Genomic DNA, 20,866 nt, shown 5'->3' with positions numbered 1-20,866 from the left:
AATGAAAACAAACATAAATTTAAAATCAACTACTTATGAAAATTTATAAGCTAAAAACGAAGTTACCTCTTGCGTTACCTAGTGTTTGAGAGTCCAGATCATCATCAATAAACTCCTCACCCTGGATGATGTTCTGGGTGTCCTCACTGTGATTAACAGGGCTTGTCATCTCCTGCTCTTTTTCATTGTGCATCTGGGCGTAGACATTTCTGCCTGGCAGTTTCCTAAATGGTACAAGAAGAAAAAAATTTTGGGATGGAATTTTTTGTGCCGCACACACATTGGCATCAGAGCAGAGCTCCAGCAGGGCAAAGCTGTTCCAAAACAAAAAATCATCACCAATCCCATCCTTCCTTAATTTTGTGATTATAACCTAAACTTACCAACTCTTTGTTCTCTGTCACAGTTTTATATAACTGCCTTTTCAGGATCTTCAGAATAACATAATATTTAAGCATCCATTTCTAAGATTAACAGACAATAAGCAATGTTGAAAAAAAATTACTAAAGCCACAGAAAACCTATTTTAAGAATTCGAGCAATGAAAGGGCCCAGTGGGTGTTCATTCTTGGTCCCAGGTGTCTTCATATACATTAAGCTGGGCTGCAATCATCTTCACATCTCCCTGGGCATGTGGGCTGACACTGAAGTGTGATAGCATCAGCTGGCACTCATAATCAATCAGGGACAGGGAGAAAAAGTCAGGAGAAGTCCAGGAAACAGGGAATGGAAAGGAGCAGACTGAAGAGCCAGGAGGCCAAGACCAAGGGGGAAGGAGTAAGAACATAAACAGGCATCAATAAGAGCACAAGACAGGGGAGGCTGGTTAAGTTTAGCAGGCAGCACTGAAGGAGACAGAGTGTAAAGTTTGGACTGGGAACTGATGAATTAGACAAACCCCACAAGAGACAATAATTCACTCACTCTGACTGGAATCTAGAGAAACAAAAATCATCTTATTAAATTATCACCCTGGCTGAGACTGAGAGGCTTAAGACTTAATAAAGATAAGGGGTTCTTAACTAGATTAATTTAAATTAGACTTTGTCAACTCAAAGGGAAAAATCAGGGACTGCTAGCTTTGCAACAGATTTTATGGTTTAAACATTCCTCAAGAGCCATACCCTTTGTGCTGTAGCTGTGCTCACCTGCAGTCTGCCTAGGCACATGAGGACATCCTTTCCCAAGCACCAAGCAGACACTTCAGATTAGGGAGCTGCAGGCTCTAAGCTCCATTTCCTACAGTGCCAGAAGCTGCTTGACAGCTTGAGCAGCATGACAGCAGACCATGGCTGTCAAAGTCTGTGCTTAAAGCCAGATTATTACAGTGGGCAGAAAAGAAAAACAATGAGAAGGAAAGAAAAGAACAGGGTTGAACAGCTGTGGTTTCTGTTGAGCCCCTTTAGACAGCGAGAGAACAGAAAAAGTGACACTAATTTTTAGGCATCTCTCTAAAAGCAACCATCTCCTGCTCCATATTACAGTGGCAGTTTAAAAGCTGGATAAATATACAAATTATTCTATTTTCTCTAGGCTTTTGAAGAAGATCTGTTTTAAATGCCATTTCACAAGAAGGTGTCTTTAGCAAGGGGCACCATTTTAATTTGAGATTAAAAAAAGTAACTGCAACAAACTATTCTGAAAAACAACTTCCATTGCATCAAAGTAATGAAAATAAATGGAATTTACTAAAAAATTAAAGATGACTGAAGAAAATCTCTTTCCTTTAATCTGAGCAATCCAAAAGATAAATTGAGTCCTATATATCTACATAAACACACATATCTGTATAGGTATGTGTATACATACACACACACAGAGTTATATCTCTAAATAAAAAATAGGTATTTTATCCCATTATTTATAAGCAGTACAAAACCAAAGGAAAAGGAGAAGGATGGAAAGAAGGTCTGATGACAAAATCCTGTGTTATTATGATCACTTCAACAGGTCTGAGTGCTCCTCCAACAAAAACATACACATAAAGCCAAGCCCTGCATCACTCTCCTTTCATTATATGGATTTTAAAAAAAGCAATTTTGCAAGAGGGAAGGACATTCCTTATAACCAAAACAAATACATTAGGTAATTAATTGTGATTTTTTTTCTCTAGGGCCAGTAACTCCAGACTGTTTTTAATGTGTCTGGTAATGAAACTGGTCATGTGGAAAACTATTCTCTCAATCAGACCTGCATCAAACCTGTCAAACTGCTCACTTTCAGTCCACCATCAAAAGCCTAAGGGAGACAAAACCCAGAAGAATGTCTCTGTAACACATCTGCAGAATTAGCACATATGTTTCTACAATAATTATAATAACCTCCTCTGAACTATTTCTGACAGATTGGAGAAGCATCAATGGCATTATCAAAACAATTTTGACATAATAAAAATGTTAAACGTCTCAAAGCCATATGGCACATCAGACCTTTGCAGTTAAGTAAAGGGAGAAGAGCTGCTAGTGTGACTATTGCCTATGAAACCAGGGTAACTAAGTGTGTTCTTTGGTGTAAATCCTGAGGCTTCAACTCACAGCTCCTGCATGGCTTGCTAGTTAGAGATACCATGAGCAGAACACATACTAGTAAAGATGTTCAGGAAAAATGAAGAAACCTCTCAAATTCAAAACCAACCATTAAATGTATTGTTGCTAAGACCATTTCCTTATGGTTTAGGAATAAAAGGAGAAAGAAATAATTGTGAGCTGTTATTTCTCACTCGCCTTATCCTGCCCAATTCTGCTAAGTGCAGATCCTTTGGGGAAGGTATAAAGCTGAGGTACTCAGTACTCCCACACTTTCCTTTGCTTCTCACACTTACATGGAAAAGACTAACATTGAATGGATTGGAGGGAGGAGAATATCACAGGCCTGAGAAGACATGCACTGTAGGCATTAGACCTTTGACACACTACAGAGATCTGCCTGTGTTTCACAGTGGTTCAGCTTTACAAGGAACACACTCAACCACACTGAAGGAAATGATAGTCCATGTGATATTCACACACCCTCTGAACAGAGAGAAGCTGTGAGACAAGCAGAGAAGAAGGAAAACACAATTCTTATCTCGCTTGCTTTGCCTGTGTTGTGCTAAAGTAGAATGCAATATGGAGATTGTTTACCCAAAGTGAGGATGTTTTGTTCCCTGGCCTATCAGGGCCAAGAAGTGTGTGTGGGTCAGACTGTCATGGGACAGTCAGGAGAGAATCAGAGATGATGAGTGCAGCTCTGTGCAGCTGTGAGCAAGAGTGAGTGCATGGCAGATTCAGTTTGGATACAATGTACATAGTATAGTATAATAAAGTAATTCTTTAGCCTTCTGATGTGTGGGATGAAATAGGATGTGGATACTGGAGCCTCGCTAAAGATGGGCCTGATTCTGGCAAATTTTCTGACTTCTTGAACATGCAGGAAGGAGGCTGCCACCACCCCTACTCACACAGAATAAAACTCTAGTGTACCCTGATGTGCTTTGCTCTTCTTCAAGAAGCAGCTAATTTTGAGTCCAATGTAACTGTTTGAAGCAGGCAGAGCTGAAATTCTTGGGTCTACATAAAAGACTACTGTGAAAACATGACAAGACACGAAATTTGACCCAAGAGATTTGTATCAGCAATATGAAAATTGAAAGCACGTTTAGAAGAACAGACAAGAAGATTATGCAATAGCTTCTTTGGGGGTTTAACTCATCTGCAAAATGCATGTGCTTCACATCCATCACTGGAGACAATTACCTCTTCTGAGCAGCACTCCATGGTTTACATTTTTAGTTCCTTTTGTTTTTCCTGTAGCATTTTATTTCAGTCATGAAAAAGAAGAAATATTATGCCTGCTTTGAGGACCATAAAAATATGAGCTAGAGATGTAATTCTGCACACCACTACTAAAGAACATCACAGCGCTTGATTTCACCAAGCTCTCCAGGTCCCACACCTTTTAGAAGCTATTCCAGGAAGTACTTTGTTTTCCTTCCTTTATTCAGAAAATCTAATCAATTCATACCCCAAACTGTTAGCACTTAGAAATGTTCAGCAGGAAGGAACAGCAGGAGGGGGACGTGATATTGATTCCTACTCATTTAAGCTCTAGTTTATTTGGCTTCAATTCCTTCTTTGTGGAAAAAAAAATATCCATTCGCCTTTATGAAACTTCATTTATTTTCCAGAGGCTTGATTAAAATTCAGTTTACTATAAAAAATTTGAACATATTCACATGGCAAAGAGTATGGAATAATGTAGCATTTTCTTGGAACTTAAATAAAAATAACAAAAATAATAATCCATTAAATAGAATACTTTACTGTGGTGTTGACTTTATTATGTTTGGATAAATGTTCAGATGACTGATTTCTTTGTGCTTTAAGGCACTCCTGATATACTTGCCTCTTTCATTTCTGAAATCTTTTCTGCATGCTATTACTTTGATTTCCGAGGATGTTTTTACAAAATATTATGGAACATTAAATTAGTGCCTGGTTTTTTTATCACTAAAAGGCATGGATTGGGACTAAGCTTGCTCTCATGGAACATAAAAGTAGTATAAGCAAGGTGGGGAAAAAAGATAGCTTTTCTTCAGAGACTGAAAATGAGATAGTAAGTCAATGAGGCAGAAAGATAACACAGTTCTGCTCCAGATTGTGGAAATGACCCAAGAGGGGGTTCATTTACCAAAATTGGTACTTGATAGTAGCAGGCAAAAAAGGAATACACACAAAATGGGATAAATCTGGGTGAAGACGATTCATGGTGATTTGTGAAAACAATGCATGCAGCTTTAAGTAGTAAAGCAGTTTGCAGTAGTTTGCATACAAATTAAAAGGTGAAGATTTTCATACTCTTTCAGAGAATTGAATTTGCTGCAATTAGCCAGGTAAAATATATAAGCACAACAGCCAGCCATTTGCTCTGGTTTGGCTACTCTAATATCCTGCTATTGTACAGAAATGAAAAATAAGAAAATGATGATTTCAGATCTTCTGCTAGTAGCATGATGATTACATGGCAGCTTTGATGTGGCTAAAATATAATTTTCCTTTCCTCCACTTTGCCTGGTGCAGACAGTGCTATTTCCCTTCTCTATACTGTTGCCCAGGATCCCACACCATAAAGCTTCTTCTGAGGGGATGAAGAAATCTTTTCTGGATGGCAGCATGAAAACCACAAAAATTACAAACATTGTTTCAAAGGGAATGGAAGAAATGTGTTTTTACTGAACCAAATCTAGTAAAGATGGCATGGTATAAAAAAAATATACGCAGATCCCAGATCCACATTAAGAAACAGCCCTGGATTTTTCAAATGATTTCCCAGCTGCTTCATATTGTTGTGGGCAAAATAAGCAGCTGCAGTCCATTTTACCTGCATGCTTAAACAGCTGGAGCACACTAGTGAGTATTCCAACATGTTGTTTGCTTGAGGCACCCACTCTGTGGTGCTTTCCTTTTCAGGAAGTGAGAGCAGAGCAGGGCAGGGCAAAGGTGCTTCACTTGTGTCTTGCCCACACCCACAGCTGCTCTCAGCTCTGCTCCTCCTGCACAGGCAAGGTTGGTTCACCTGCAAGGAATGACCCCTTGCTCCTCACTGCCATGCTCAAAATCCTATCTAAACCAATAGCTCAGATAAACCAAACAGCCCATTTGTTCAGCACCATTACAATTAGTTTTTAAAAACCCATCGCATTTATCATTTAAAATTTACTTGCCCTATACGGAGTAAAAATAGCCCTAATCTGAAGTCCTTATCTACTCTGATGGCAAAGGAGCAAACCTCTGTGTTTCTCAAAACATTTTGGATTCTTCCTTTTTTTCTTTCCTTTGTTTAAAGAAATGAACCATTCTTGGGATTGCCACAAGTCCCTTCCTGAGCTCTGGGGACTCCATCACCAGTTTTTCTGGACGTGGCTGGATGCACAAAGAAACCATCAGATAAAGTGGGGGGTGCGTGAATTTCAGGAATGGGGACATGAAAGGATAAACACTTGCAATTTTACAGCATGTGAAAATAGAGGGCAGCAGTCTTCCTAGTCAATGCCTAAGTATTTGGGATTAGGGCATAGAAAATATGACCTACAGTCATCCAATCATTAGCTAGACAGCCATAACAGCTCTGGTTATCCAGCAGATCATAAAATTACAGACTTCAGAAATGATTTGGGCAGGTGACCATGCTTGGGGACAAGATGTTTCAGCACTCAGAATCCATGGGGCAATTTGGCCATGTTTTGCCATTTTCTATCAAAGCTGTAGGTCTACACAAAAGCCTATTTTCTCTCCTTTTTTCATCACAAGTCTGAACTCTGTCACTGCAAGTAGATGACATGCTCTCATGTATGAAGCTGTAACCTCCCTGCCAATCCAGTTACCATCTTATTTTGCAAGCCAGTTTTTCCATCTTGCATCTTTGCAGGTATCAAACTTAACTTTGAGCCAGCAAAGAGAGAGAAAGCAGCCCAAGACATGTTCATGCAGTCTCCTGCCAACCACCTGCTTTGCATGTGCTCCAAGGCTAGCTGCAGGTCCTCTAGACCCATTCAGTAGTGATAAAACCAGGTTCAAAAAAAACTTCACTGAGATAGGGAAAAAGGAGTTCTAACCCTTGTATTAATCTTCATGAATGAAGGGAAGGCACCACCAAATGTCGTCCATCTCCTCCTTAGGTTTGTAAATCATACATCATAATTATGGACAGTATTATCATTTCAACACTTTACACATCTGTAATTTCTCTGTTGAATTAAATAATATTTCTATTTCCCCAAGTTATCCAAGTTACCATAGGCCACAGTAATTCTGAAATTATCACTTAAAATTGAACATTTTTTATTGCCTATGGCATTCTTTCAGCAAATTAATTTTTAATACCCAGGCATATAATAGTGAAAAGTCTCCTTAATGTATTATAACTTGCAACTTTTATATCTATAAAGGACACTCATTTCATAGCCTCAGTCCCTGTGGACCAGTTTGTAAACTTACACACTCACTGTACTGACTTTAAAGGGACTGTACTCCCAACAAGCACTCCATGAGGACCCAGCAGTGCACCAACCATCTCCATCAACACAGGAAAGACTTTTAAAAAAGGATTCAAGATTTTGGTGGGACAGGAGTTCATGGGGAGCCCATGAGGAAAAAGCAATTTTTGAAACATAGCACTGATTAGGTGCTTAATATTGTTTGAAGAAGAAATTGCAAAGGAAGCATGCAACCAAAAAATTGTCAATTTTGAAAAGCTTAGCAGTATTACTTAAAAAGGATTCTTTCAAATATCTCAGAAACAGATAAGATACAGACTAAAATTGAAAACTACTGCATGGCCATTCATCAATGCCAACAGCAGTTTTCAGGCTACTGACAAACTTTTGAATATATCTCACAATAGTCCTCACTTGCATCTAAGTAACCCCCAGCCCCCAAATGTAAATGCAAATGATTTTCATGAATTATATACAGAAGTGCAAGAGACATTCAAGCTCACAATTTGGAAATTGTACTGTATTTTCCTCCTTAATAAAAGCTCTACTTATAAAGCAATGGTTCATAGAGCATTTTAGAAAGAACTCAAGGAAAAATATGTTTCTATTCCTTTCTTGAATATTTTATACTTCTTCTACCATGCAGTAATTGTGACTGCTATTTAATTGCTCTCATTTAAGAGCTAATAAAAGATATAAATCTGATAGCCTTTAAAAGATATCACAAGGAAATTTTATGATCGAAACACAAACAGAAAATCCTCCATTGTATTGCTATTGAAATAATATAATTACATCACATCAACCATTTTTATGTTTTTTCCTTGCTTCAGGCACCTAAAGGACCAAAATGGATTTTTATTTCATTTTAGACAGGCTGATTCAGTATTCTGTGCTTTGTCCTTTAAAGCAATCAGTCACTATGAACTCTAAAAAACTCAGGTTCTTGAAGAAAAATGGGTTTTTCTCTATTGACATAAAAATCCCTTAGCTAAAAAAACTCTTACTTAATGCTAGTTTCATTTACTGCTGTCACAAACTTAATGCTGATAGTAGCTCTGTAAACTTGTATTTATTTTAAATAAAAATCACCCCCTAAAAAATGAGGCAAATCAGGATTCATACTGACATGAGATGACGATGATGATGATGATGATGATGATGATGATGATGAAGGCTTGTGTCCAGTATGCTTAAACCCAACAGCTTCTGAATGCCCCAGAGATACAGAAATGCCAGTAGGATAGACAATGCTAACACTGTCCCATGCACAAGAACAAATTATTTAAATTGCACAGCAGCTCAGCTTAAAATTAATTGCAGACTAAAGATATATCAGACTGTCCAAGGCTGGCATTGCTCAGTTTTGAGAATATCCTTCACAGAAGAAATATTTCCTGCAGAAATATTTCTTCCTTCCACACACTCTAGTGCCAAGTTAACGCTAATTTCTTTCTGTCAGTCATTTTCCATGGCATTGCCTCAGCAATTAAAATGTAATGTGTGCAAAGAGAAGCCCCAGAGCATTACATGCTTTGATAAAACTACTTTTTTAAGCAAATCAGCATTGCAGATGCAATCCCTGTCCCAATAGTTTTAGCTTATTCATAACTGTTAGGAGTAATGAAAAGGGAATTAATCAGGAATGATATTTTAGTTCAGCTATGATTCTTGATGGTATTATTTAGACAAACTGAATAAACTCTCCATAGTTCCTATATTGTTGATATTTATCTTGGATCACAGCAAGTGAAACAAGCAACAGTTCAGTACCTTGATGTCTGAAAAGTTCAGAAAAATATGGCTTTTCAAAGTGGTGCACTTCTTGCAATTCTTCAATAAATCTTCTTTACAAATGACAAACTCTGTCTTGCTAATCTATGGATAAATCTAATTATTAAAATGCATCTATTGATTAAGGTTTACTTGCCTTTTGAACTTGTAGAGGATGAAAGCCCCAACTGCAACTAGACAAACAACAAAGAGAACCACAATAGCCCAGTAGCCACCGCCTCCTCCAATTGTCTGAGAGTCTGAAACACAAAATAAAAGAACAGTTTTGCATGTCCCCTTCCACATCATTCACATTCTTGAGCATTCTTTTCTATTTAATTGTCAGGTCAAAAACATTGGTTGTTGTTTTTGCAACCTCTTCTTTTCACTCCATCTGGCTTCTTCAGAAAGGCAAAACCACAGAATTAGTTGGTGACTTGTTACTGAAGAACAGAGGACCCATTCAAAAAATAGAAAGCAACAAACAGCAAAACACAAGATCCTGAAGATTTAATTATTTGCGTACTCAGTGGTTGTTAGGGTTTTTTTCAGAGAATCTAAAGTTATCATAGTAAATGATCACACACCCTAAGTATTTGCTTTGCAAAAGCAGGGCTGCATTAATTTCACAGATGGAGAAACTAAGGCTCTGAACAAGAAATGAACTCGTCAAGGTCATGCATTGGTAAAGGCTGGAATGAACATGGACTTCTTTCAATCCCTTTTGTGCTGGCAAACAAATGTCAACCCTTTACAGCAGACAAGGTACCACAGTGAGACTGTAGCACAAGTCTACACTAGAAACTAGATAAAAGAGCTTTGTTTTCTACAGAGAGATGACAGATAAAATATCACACCATAATTTACAAAAATTGAGAGTGGCTGGCTAAAGCTGTTCTCCCACAACACACTGAAATTAATAAAGAAGGATATATTATGGAGACCCTAAAGCAACCTTCCCATTAGTTGATCAGAAGATCAGAGATACATGGCAGAGATGCAGCAGGCCTTGTGTTAGACCCATGTAGTCACAGCAGCAGAGGTAATGGCTTATATAAAGGCAAAGAAATTCTGCTTTCTTAGCAGCCAGTGCAACCTAAAGTGCCTTTGATCACCAGAGGAGTTTTTGAAGCCTAGTTGGCTCTTCCTTCAGAGCACTGTTCTGTACAATGGAGGAATTTACTTTATGTTGTGGTTACACAGAAAAAGCAAGAAGCACGTGATACAAATTGTGAAGTATGAATGGAAAGGGAAACATAAAAAAAAAATTATTTGGTTGTGATTGTTAATAATGGCCAAATGAAAATGTGTGTGTGTATATATATATACATATATAAAAATAACCACATATAAACATATATAAAAACATATATTAAAACATAAATATATAAATAAACATATAGATAAATCATATATGCATATATGTTTATTTATATGTAACAAGTACCAAGTAAATATATACATATGTGTTATATGTACACATACATATTGATATAAAGATTTTTTTCCCCTTAAATTATTAGAACTTGAACAGGCATCCAAAAGTTGGTCTATTGATAGCTTTTTTTATATATTTACCTGAACTGGAGTCAGCTAAAGTCACTAAGACCCAGTATCCTCCCCTGAGAAAGAAACTGATGTTGTGTGCATTCAGGGCCTGCTTTATAGCTGCTATTCTCTGAAAATACAACAGAGAGAATGTCAGATGTCTTGTGCTCTGTTCCACTTTGAGACACTCAATGTTTTAAAAGGAAAACTTCTGGTTCTTTAAATGGTGAAAGCACTTGTCAATGACGAGCTGAAATCTAAAAGAAATTCAATATTTAAAAATCAAGCAAAACTCCAGAAGACATAAAAGCTGAAAACATCTCAATTATATAGCCAAATCTTTCTTTTTGATTACCCATGTCTTTACATTTACCCAGTATGAGGCAGACAGCAAGCAATTTGCACGTGCTATTGGGTTTACCTGGGTCATAACTCACACAATGCATAATCCATATTAAAAGCCCTCATTCTTCTAACTTATCAGAAGAAAACCTGTGATGTCACTTTGGATTTTTTGTCATGAAAATTAACTACTATTTAATAATGAACTGCATGTCATAATTTACCTTACCTCCTTACCTATAAGGGAATGAATTCCATTTATAGCTAATTTTTAACAATACTCCATAGAAATAGATATATTCATTCATGTGGAAAAAAAAAATCAGTATTCCTCCCATTTTCCTCCAGTGGATAGAGCAAAGTGAAATATGGTCTTTCATATTTTTATGGAGCAGAACCATTAAATATACCCTCACATCCTAACCCTGGATGACAAATTGTCTGAATTATACTTTCTACTTGCTTGTGTCTTCAACATGGTCAATTTTCTAAAAGATCAAAGCTAGTTTTATACTCTATGCCTTATAATTTGGGACACGACTTCCCAGAGGATGCCAAATTAGAAATTTGCTTTATGTCCATGAAACCTTCACAAGTAACTCCTTTTACGATATTATCAATTATGGTGCTCATCTTTGACAAACTTTTGAAGTATAATGGATAAAAATTCCTGTAGTCCCTCTCATATTATGGACAGACACTATACAAAAGTTCAAACATCGTCATTCTTTTTGAGGAATATCTAACTTCTGAAGCTATTCCACTGACTTTATTAATTTTTTTTTATGTGGGAATGACTCAACGTAATGGTGAAGTGAGCATGGCTTCAGTTATTTCACAAGACAATTACAGCAGATAGCTCCTAAGTATTTATCTTGTTGCCTAAAGCCTGAAAAGAAAATGGATATGAAATCTTCACTTAGGAGTTAGGAGTAACTCCTCCTTAGGATTAGGAGGCCTTAAAGTGATGCTGCTATCAATGAATAAAATTTCTTTGTATCAATCCAGGGTCATTCATGAGTTCATGGTGTACAGTGCCAGAGAGAAAACTACTTTAGGTTAATCCGACTTACAGCCACCAAATGAAATTTATGAGCTCCATAACTTTTGATTCTTCATATTTTCCTGGCAGGTTTGTAAGGAACCCAACATTTGGTGTGGTTTTTGCTTAAGTGATTAAGACTTGTTTCTTATTTAACTCCCCACTGCTGGATTTGAACCCAAGTCTAAACGAACATGTCCTCAGTTCCTCAAGTCAAAAATTTGAATCTCATGTGAATCCAACCAAAGGTTCTGGCTTACTTATTTCACTGAAAGACTAATGTTTTTTTCAGTGCTCATGGGGTTTTTTCCTGCCCCAAGATATTTATTGAGCTCCTCTCTAGACTTCTTAAGTGTAAGGTTCGTATACCAGCATTTGAATTTTCCATCTTCTTTTTTTACATCCTTTACGATGACAATGTTTGAATATGTCAATGGCTCCTGCATTATAAGAATGTAAAAGAATGAAAAATAATGACACTGTTCAAACTCTTACCCACTTCTACATCTTGGGTTCTGACTTTCTCTTTTTGCCAAAGCAACTCACTGGGAATTTTCATGAAGTAGTTTGTCTGGATAGAAATCTTCCTCAGACCCCTGCCTTCCAGATTATAGTTTAATTACATTTTAATCGACTCTTTCAACTGGACTCATCCCACCTGACATTAGACATGCAGTAGATGTGCATAAATTAAGCAACCAAGTCTTCTCTGGAGTCAATAATTAGAATGGAATACTTTTGAAAATTCTCTGTTCTTGAAAGCAGGTTAAATCACAGCTTTTGTTTCTCCCTGCATATATTTGAAACAAAAAGGGGTCTTGTCAGAGTGGAATAAAATTTCAGAATTTCCAAAGGGCTCCTCCTACTGCACTGACAGCTTTCTTACCATCTTTGTTATTGATGGCTACTTTTATCAGTAATGATTCATATTCTACATGACTAACCTAATAAACGGCATCACATCCCAACACTCCATGTAAAGCACCAATAAAAACTCCAGCAAGCAGCTGTCCCTTGCCTGAGCAAGAAATTATTGCCTTTATTCTTTCTGAAATAATGTAATATTCCCAAATCTAAAAGGTTTTCAGCCAAGAACAAAGAGGTTCTCTTTAAGAAAAGACATTTTATAACTATGTCTAAGTTAAAGGTATCAGGGACACCTCCTCGACATGTGCAGAAAACATTCTGCATTGCTGAATCCTCACAAAAGTGTCACAACTCTGACTTTGAGAACTGGCATGAGCAGTGTGACAAAGCACATCTTTTCACTGATTCATGATACAAATCTTCAAGATTCTCTTCTAGTAACAGAAGGGATTGTAAGGAATCTTTAAAATATGACAACATGAGTATTTTCCTGCTGACTTACCCGAAGCTATTGCTTCTAAGTTTATTTATATAGGATATATTTTCAGGATATTTCTCAAGTCACAATTGATTCTGATATAACACATTTTATCAAAATTTCTGCCATTCAAGTCTAAAGCAACAAATTTATATGCACATATCAATAGCTAAAACAATGTCTATCAGCAATAATATAAAACCAGAAATGCAGGCAGCTGTCACAAGAAGACTGCCTGTACATCTCTACAGCACTCTACTCTACAAAACAGTCAGTGTTGAGATGTGAGACTGCTGCACCTGACTTATCATCACAGCACAGCAAAGGCTGCTGTAATTGCTCCTGTCTCCCTTGTTCCTGCTCCAGCCACAGGTCTGACCTGGTTCATCCTAACAATGTCAGAAATGTACACATATTCTCCAGATTATATAACTATTTCCCCTTCCCCTGCTCCTCTAGTTCCAGAAAACCTTTGCAAGGTCTTACTGGAGAGCTAATTACAAAACTGTGTCCTGCTACACTACTGGGACATCCTACAGCCCCACTGAATGGCAGCTTTTCCAAATCATTTGCAGCATGGGATTGTTCCTCTTTATGCTTTAAAGTAATTCACATGATGTTTCATACACAAATATGGGAACAACCTTGAGACAGCATTGATTTTAACTGATACTCTTTAAGCTGCCTTGAAGCACAGCACTAATATTGAAATTGAGATTTAAAGGGAACTAATATGCATAACGCTTTGCACTGAAGTAAAATGTTTGTACAACCAAAAGAATCTATCACCATTAGTTTCCCTAAATTATTGAACATATCCATTCCCCACAGGTTCAGAATAAGGAATTTCCTTTAGAAACTTCACCTTGCTTCCTCAAGAAATGTAAATTTTCAAATAATTTCGAAGTGGTAATATTCCCCTGGCTGAGAGCCTCAGTTCATGAATGTGTCTCTACAAAAGAAACAACCTGCAAAAATTAACTAATTCCTGACACATAATCAGGAATTCAGACTCCCAGGAATTCTCACTGTGATTACCAGGGAGAACAGTAAGGGTGTCTGCCAAAAAAGTAGAAAGCTTTGTGCACTCACACATTTTAATGATAGACACCTGTTAAAGTACTTGGACAACTTCAACATATTCCTTTGGACCTTCCAAAGTATATCTCATGAACTCCAAACACAATCTATTTGGTTTATGTTAATATGAAGAGCTTTGTCTTGCCTACTTCCCCAGCTCTTCAGAGACCGTGACCTTGTCTTAGAAAGCTTTAAAATGCCCCTCAAAGTTAAGGATACCTTACACTGATTCTTTGTAACTGGCAGGACATGAACTGCAAGGTACAGGCACAGGATCTGTTTCTTCTCTATCACAGCAAAAGGACAAATACAATAAATTTTAAGTGTCAAACAGTCTTCTGGTTTTCAACTGGCATGAAGTCTTTTACTATGGAGGAAACATTGTTTGGAAACAACTAGGGAGAAACTAATGTCTGATTTTCAATCCTGTGTCCACTAAATTTGTTTTGTACCAATTCACAACGACATTTTCTTACAAGGGCAGAAAATACTTGCTTGATGCTCTTTACATTATGGGTCAATGACTAAGGTTCTGGCTTTGTTTGGACCTGAAATCTAATTTCCTTCTGAAGACAGTGCAGAGACTTTGCTCTACTGGATCTTCACAGAATGACAAGCATCACTGCTGTTTCTGTTTAAAAGACAGGCCAATATTAAATACTCTTGAGATACACACTAATACCAGAAAGAAGTAGATTGTGCTGGTCTGGACACTGTCAAACACAGCAGACATAGCTGCTGTAGCATTCACATGTATCTGTCAGATGGGAGCGAGATCTTTACATAGGCAGGATCACCTCTTAATTTCATATAAAGGCAATGAGAGTACAGCCACTTATTGCAAAACAGGATGAAGGCTGTCCTAGGCAGATGTGCATTGCTCTGGTTACCTTATCACTTGTTATGCTTCTCTTCTTTTTTGGTTGATTTGCAGGTAGTAGCACATGCAAGTCAGCAGCTGTGGGCAGACCAGGTTTCACAACTGTCATGAGTGTTTCTTCAGGTATACTGGTCTCCTGTGAAGACAATGAAGACACACTCTGTGTTTTATATAAAATACATAAGTAACTCCACATATGGCTTTTAGACTTCATTGTTCAGATCCTTAATATCTAAAGGGAATTCCACTAGAAGCTGAAATATGAACAAAGCCAAACATAAATGTACTGAAATATGAGTTGCTCTTTGAATATTGGAAGACCTAAGTGTTGTTATCGCATTAAAGTAATTCAGTGGCATCAAGAAAAGAAGCAAAATGAGGAGGTTTTCAAGTTTTATCAAAACTCTGCAATGGCCAAACACTTCTGAGGTAACAACAAAAAAAAATCCCTAGTGGTTTAGGATCCTTTGTGGGCAATTCAGACACAGTGTAGACTTAGAAGTGCATATTCATTACAGCTAACTTTAGCTTCTGAAGGTTGCTTAGGAGGGTGCTTAATGGACAGAGAGAAGTCCTTCAATGTGAGACTAAGAACACTCAGGTTCAGCTTCTGAAATTGTAATGAATACCTTCATTCCCCTGCTGAAAGTCAAGTGCACCTCTTTGTAAAACAGTTTGTGCAAATTTGGCATTTAGTCCCAAATTTCTCCATGTTTGTACAATGCAGCCACACAATTTTAGTGACCATACCCTGGGCACTTTCCTTGGTCTTCTTCAAACAGATTCTGAGACTCCATTAAATTGTTCATATGCTTTGGTAAATGTTTTAGTAATTATTAAAATGCAAGAGTTTTTTATAGGGGAATAAAATAGTTTTTGACTGACTCTAATGGAACTCATTATGGAATGAGTTTAATTTGATAAAAGCAAGAAATTAATTTGACATCTGATAAGAATCTCAAAGAACAAAAAGCGGGAAACTTTATAAAGTCAAAAAGTTTAGAACCTGATTTGCATGACTGCAAATCCAGGAAGAGTAAAATGATTTAAAATTCCAACATTTTATAAACAATATCAAGCTGTACCTCAGTGCCACTGCCCTCATGAAAGCCAGTGTGTGCACCCTCAGTTGCTGCCAGGGTGTGTGCCTGAAGAGCTCTCGAGCCCAAAGTTTCCATGAGGTGATCTAATGCCACAGCACTACTGCATAGTTTGCACCTGATTTAACCTACAGGATTCAGCTGTTCCAGATTTCTTTTGTGAACATGCTCTGAAAAACAACTGTATAAATTTTGTGCCTATATACTATACATAATTTTCAAAGTTACAGAACAAGCATAGGAAATTCTTTCTTTCTGCTTTGTTTTCACAAAAAGATAATGTCTTTTATATTACTCATTGCTTAGCTTCTAAATCTACCACATTTAAGCTACTTAACTCTTCCTGCTTTGGAGTCAGCAGTGTTTGCTAATATGTCTCTTCCTAATCCCAGAGAGCAATATTTAGCATTAATTGCCAATTAGGCTGTGTTAGACCTAAACTGTCTGTGTTACAATATCATCGTCGACAGCTTGCACTTCAAAGTGACACTAGGCTCAAACTTGCATGAAATGTGGCTCATGAGGTTCACTTTATTATTTTGCTCTGCCTCCATTTCAAAATACCTTCTACATGAGAATGTATTAACTTAACCTTCAAGCTTTACAACTGGTGAGGGACCATTTTATGACCAGTCTGAAGGAGCACCTTTGCAAGAAGTCGCGTCACCACCCGCCCAATGTCTTCTCTCCACTCAGGTATGTCGGGGTTGTACATGTCCAGGTCCTTAGTAAACTTCAGAGGAAGAACATGAAAATTATCTAGAAAAACAAAAAGAAATAGCACGAAATAAACTAGATTGCAGAAGGGGTTTGATAGAACTGAAAGTCTCTATTTAGCACTTTGTGCTGTGCAGCACTGCAGTATCTAGGACCCCTGCTGCTCTCTGTTGTCAGGCATTCAATTTCTTTCTGTATTTTCATCAGCACCATCAAAATTGTGCCCAAAGATTAAAGAAAGGAGGAAGAAAAGGAAAAAAAGTAGATTTACATACATGCTCTAGGGTCATAATGTTCCCAATAATTTTCCCCTAGCTCAATAAGGGAGTATTAAAAAGAAGTCATTGGTTTCTTTCATTAGAAATGCTAATGTACCAATGGATTTTATTCTCACTAAATCATAAGCATGTGGGGGTTTTTACACTAGATGTTTCTGTTTTCTGTATAAAATGAACATATTACTCCATAAATTAAATATGAAAATAGGAACAGAAATTACATTACAAAGGCTAACTACTTCCCTCTTTGAAGAAAAAATAAAACAAAGGTACACCCACAATATTTCTCTGGATATTTTCAAAAATATCTGAAATACTAGAAATGGGATGATCCTCAGAAAAAAGTCTCTAAAATCTTCCCTTTCTCCCTACAGGATCCTTGGATGAAAACCTAGGGAACTTAATGCAAAGCAGGGATAGAGAACCTCTGGAATGCACAAGTCAAACCTGCTTCCCCTCAGTGTTTCCAACAGAATTTTATTTAAACATGGCTTTCTTTTTCAAAAGTTTCTTATTTTTCTGATGGCCAGTACTTTCATGCTCTTGATATCAGGATTGGCAAAAGAAGCACTGGAATGATAAAGCCATTGATGTAGTCACACTAAGAGGGTTATACTTCTAAAGGTTTCTTAAAGAGCTGATGCATTTATAAGTGGTAATATAAATATTATACCCATTTATCTTTGAAAATGAGAAGGTTCATAAAAGCTCCATTTAGCATAAGTGTGGGTTTTGTCATTATTTCAAAATAGTAAGTATAATAAAAGCAAAAATAACACAATCTTCTTCAGACAACAGAGATGTATCACATCTTGTATTGCATGATAGCTGAAGGCTTTTAGCTCTGCATTAAAATAAAAGCTTTTATACTTATCACAGTCCCCACATGTGACAGTACAAATACAAATTTAAATAATTTCCCAGCACTGAATTTTCCACAGTATATTCGGCCTTGTCACCACATAATAAAATACAAAAAAAGCCACACCAGGACACAGAGTGGAACAAGAGCTGAAGGGTTATTTAATAATTACAGCAGAGCTATATTTGATCCAAAATCTCAGATAAACATCAAGGTAACAGTGATATATTGTGATGAAAGGCAATTATTTGACACGGTTTTCAATGCTGAGAGCATTTTCTTTTTTTTTTTTTTTTCAGATGTATTTAGACTACTTTACTTACAAATTCTGGGAAACTTTCTAGTCACTGGCCAAAATACAATTTAAACACATATAGCATCTAGGAACCACAGTAACATTTAAAATAAGCAAAGTAAACAAAATGTTTGACTGTTCAGCTTTGTGGAGTTATTTAGTGACTGTTCATGCCTCTAATTTTAACAATTAAATCTGGCATTAGATTTAATTTTACAATAGGTTCACTTGTGGTAGGGCTGGTTTTAGACATCCAATAAAATTACATATTAAACAAAAAAAAAGGAAAAAGACTAATGTCTCACCAAAAACATGGATAACTTTTGAGTCCTGAAGCATAGAGCTCCCACAGGAAACTTGTACTGTAACTCTGACATCACCTGTCTCAGCAAACTTTGTCACCAGAAAACTCTCCAATGTAAGCAGTGGCTTTAAAAAAAACAAAGAACAGAATTTCAGCAAGAACCATGAGAACAGTGCTGAAAAACACTGTTGTTAAAAATATCAGCAAAAAAAATTTCACATAAAATTTAAAATTTTCAATATTTTATCAAATCTATCAACTACAATTTTCAATACAGAATTTTTCTTTCCTTGAAAGAATCTTATACAATCAAGCAGCCAGATGAGGAAAATCTTTCTTTTAGAGTAATCAGTCAAGTATTAGGTTTTCAGTCAGATCCCACTAAAATTAATGGAGTCTGAGTGAGACTCAACAATCTCTACAAGATTATATGAAGCAACTCATTTGCCTCAAAAAATGTAGGGTATAACAGGGTCAAAAGGATTAATGCTGTCAGAGCAGCAGCCCACAGTCACCTCTAAGGTGGAGCTGAGATACTCTGCTCCCTTACCACATCCTTAAGAAAGACAAAACCCTTCACAAGACCCTCAGAGCCTCTTCTTGCAATGGCAAAGTCAATAATGATGAACAGATACAGGCTGGGATTAGGGTAGACAGGACATTCACAAGAAGAAAGTTCACTGCACTTATTTGAAGCATTCCTCTGTCACACTTAGTCTGCCTCATAAAGAAAATTTCTTATCTGTTATTGAAAAAATGACCTTAAAAGAAATTAACCCAGCTATACAATAAATACTCCCCAGCAGAAATACTTGGATATTTAATGCTCTAGGACCTGTTTATACAGACTTTGATCCACAAATGAATAACACTAGATTGTTTGAGTGCTCTCAATGTTTTGATATCCTTTAAGATAACACATTTATTTTTGATATGCCAGTTATTTTAGACTCACAGAAAACATTTATCTATACAATGAAAAAACCCAAACAACCTATATATATATATTTGTTCAGCACTTCAATTTACATCACTCATGTTATTAGCTTGGAAGTGCATAAATCTAAGTTTCATCATTCATCAGTAATGATCCCAAATCCACTCCCCTCTAGAAGCTGTTTTTTCCCACAGGTAATGAAGTAGAAGAAAATGTTGTTTTCCCCCCACAAAGCAAACAGTTTAAAATTAGAAAGAAAGGGACAACCTTTACTGGAAAGGGATTGAAATAATCTCTTGAAATAATCAAAACCATGTGTGTACCTGAAGATTGTTTCCTATCCACCAGTAGAAAACTGTCAAATTAGGGTTCTTAGGCAGGATGATGGCTGTCAGGTTCACCTCCTGGTTTCTCCCAATGACTGGAACCACTTCTAAATTTAAAGCCTGGAGTGGAGCTGAACAAAGTTCCAAAAATATCATTGAACAAGAATCCATCAATTTATTAACACCTCCTTCCCCAAAAGCCTCCCACCTGTTCAACATAAGGTCCTGAATTTATTTTTCCCTTCCTCCTTTCCTTCCTCTTTTACATCCATATTGAAAGCTATGGACATAATTGGAAAGACCTCATTTCAAGTACAAAACATCCCCCAGATGACCCCAAAACCCCTCAAACCAAATCTTAAAGCAATAAGACAGATCACCAAAATGGGCTTCTCTCATACCCATTCGTTTCATTCATGTCCAATTCGAGACACATAAGCAAATACTCCAGTTAAAAACTGGAAAAGGCAATCTCAGCTTTTTTTTTTCTTTTTTTAAACTCAGTAACAAAAGATCAAATGAATAGAAATCTAACAAGTCTCAAATTGCTAAGGGAAAATCAGAAAACTGAAAAAGAATGCTGCTGACTACTCATTTTCATTATAAAATATCAGCTGTTAGGCTCACATAAAAAATCTCATTAATTCATGCTTTAAAATAGATCTGTACATCAGGGGAGCATTTATTTGCAAATCAAAATAGATAACCTCTGGACTCCAAAATGTGGTAAGTTTATTCCTTTCTGAACTACTAAAACCATAAACATGACTATTTGTTTAAAAGAAATGGATCATTACAACGGTTTTATCTGCTTGTGTTATGTTTATTAGTGTTGTGCTGTTTCACAGTACAGTAACTGTGTTGAAAGAAAATCTTTCCCTCAGAGGTTTCCCAGTATATCTTTATCAGAATGTCTGAAGGTAAAAGCTTTTTAACAGCACAATGTGGGAACTAGAATTTCTTAATTTCTTCACCTGCACCAACTACCTGGGATACGAAACCACTGCAGAGTTCAACATTCATTCCTTACACAGAATGAATACCATCCATTTCTGTTCCATTCT

General features: G+C 36.7%; 1 protein-coding gene across 6 annotated transcripts in view; it reads right to left on the bottom strand.

Annotated features, from left to right (window-relative positions):
- The window catches only part of SORCS2 (sortilin related VPS10 domain containing receptor 2), a 536,124-nt gene that overhangs the window by 12,981 nt on the left and 502,277 nt on the right, over positions 1 to 20,866 (bottom strand). For 2 of the 6 annotated variants that reach the window (XM_077177749.1, XM_077177750.1), the window contains exons 20-26: positions 19,800 to 19,933; positions 18,541 to 18,664; positions 16,730 to 16,842; positions 14,994 to 15,119; positions 10,325 to 10,424; positions 8,904 to 9,006; positions 67 to 224 (exon numbers count right to left, since the gene is read on the bottom strand). In XM_077177749.1, coding sequence (XP_077033864.1) covers positions 67 to 224; positions 8,904 to 9,006; positions 10,325 to 10,424; positions 14,994 to 15,119; positions 16,730 to 16,842; positions 18,541 to 18,664; positions 19,800 to 19,933 — 858 coding nt within the window. The remainder of the gene's footprint in view (positions 1 to 66; positions 225 to 8,903; positions 9,007 to 10,324; positions 10,425 to 14,993; positions 15,120 to 16,729; positions 16,843 to 18,540; positions 18,665 to 19,799; positions 19,934 to 20,866) is intronic. The other 4 variants (XM_054632803.2, XM_077177751.1, XM_077177752.1 and 1 more) reach the window with 2 other exon arrangements.

The sequence above is a fragment of the Agelaius phoeniceus genome, chromosome 4 (assembly GCF_051311805.1).
Source record: "Agelaius phoeniceus isolate bAgePho1 chromosome 4, bAgePho1.hap1, whole genome shotgun sequence".
NCBI lineage: Eukaryota > Metazoa > Chordata > Aves > Passeriformes > Icteridae > Agelaius > Agelaius phoeniceus.
This window is presented reverse-complemented; position numbering and strand designations above follow the sequence as displayed.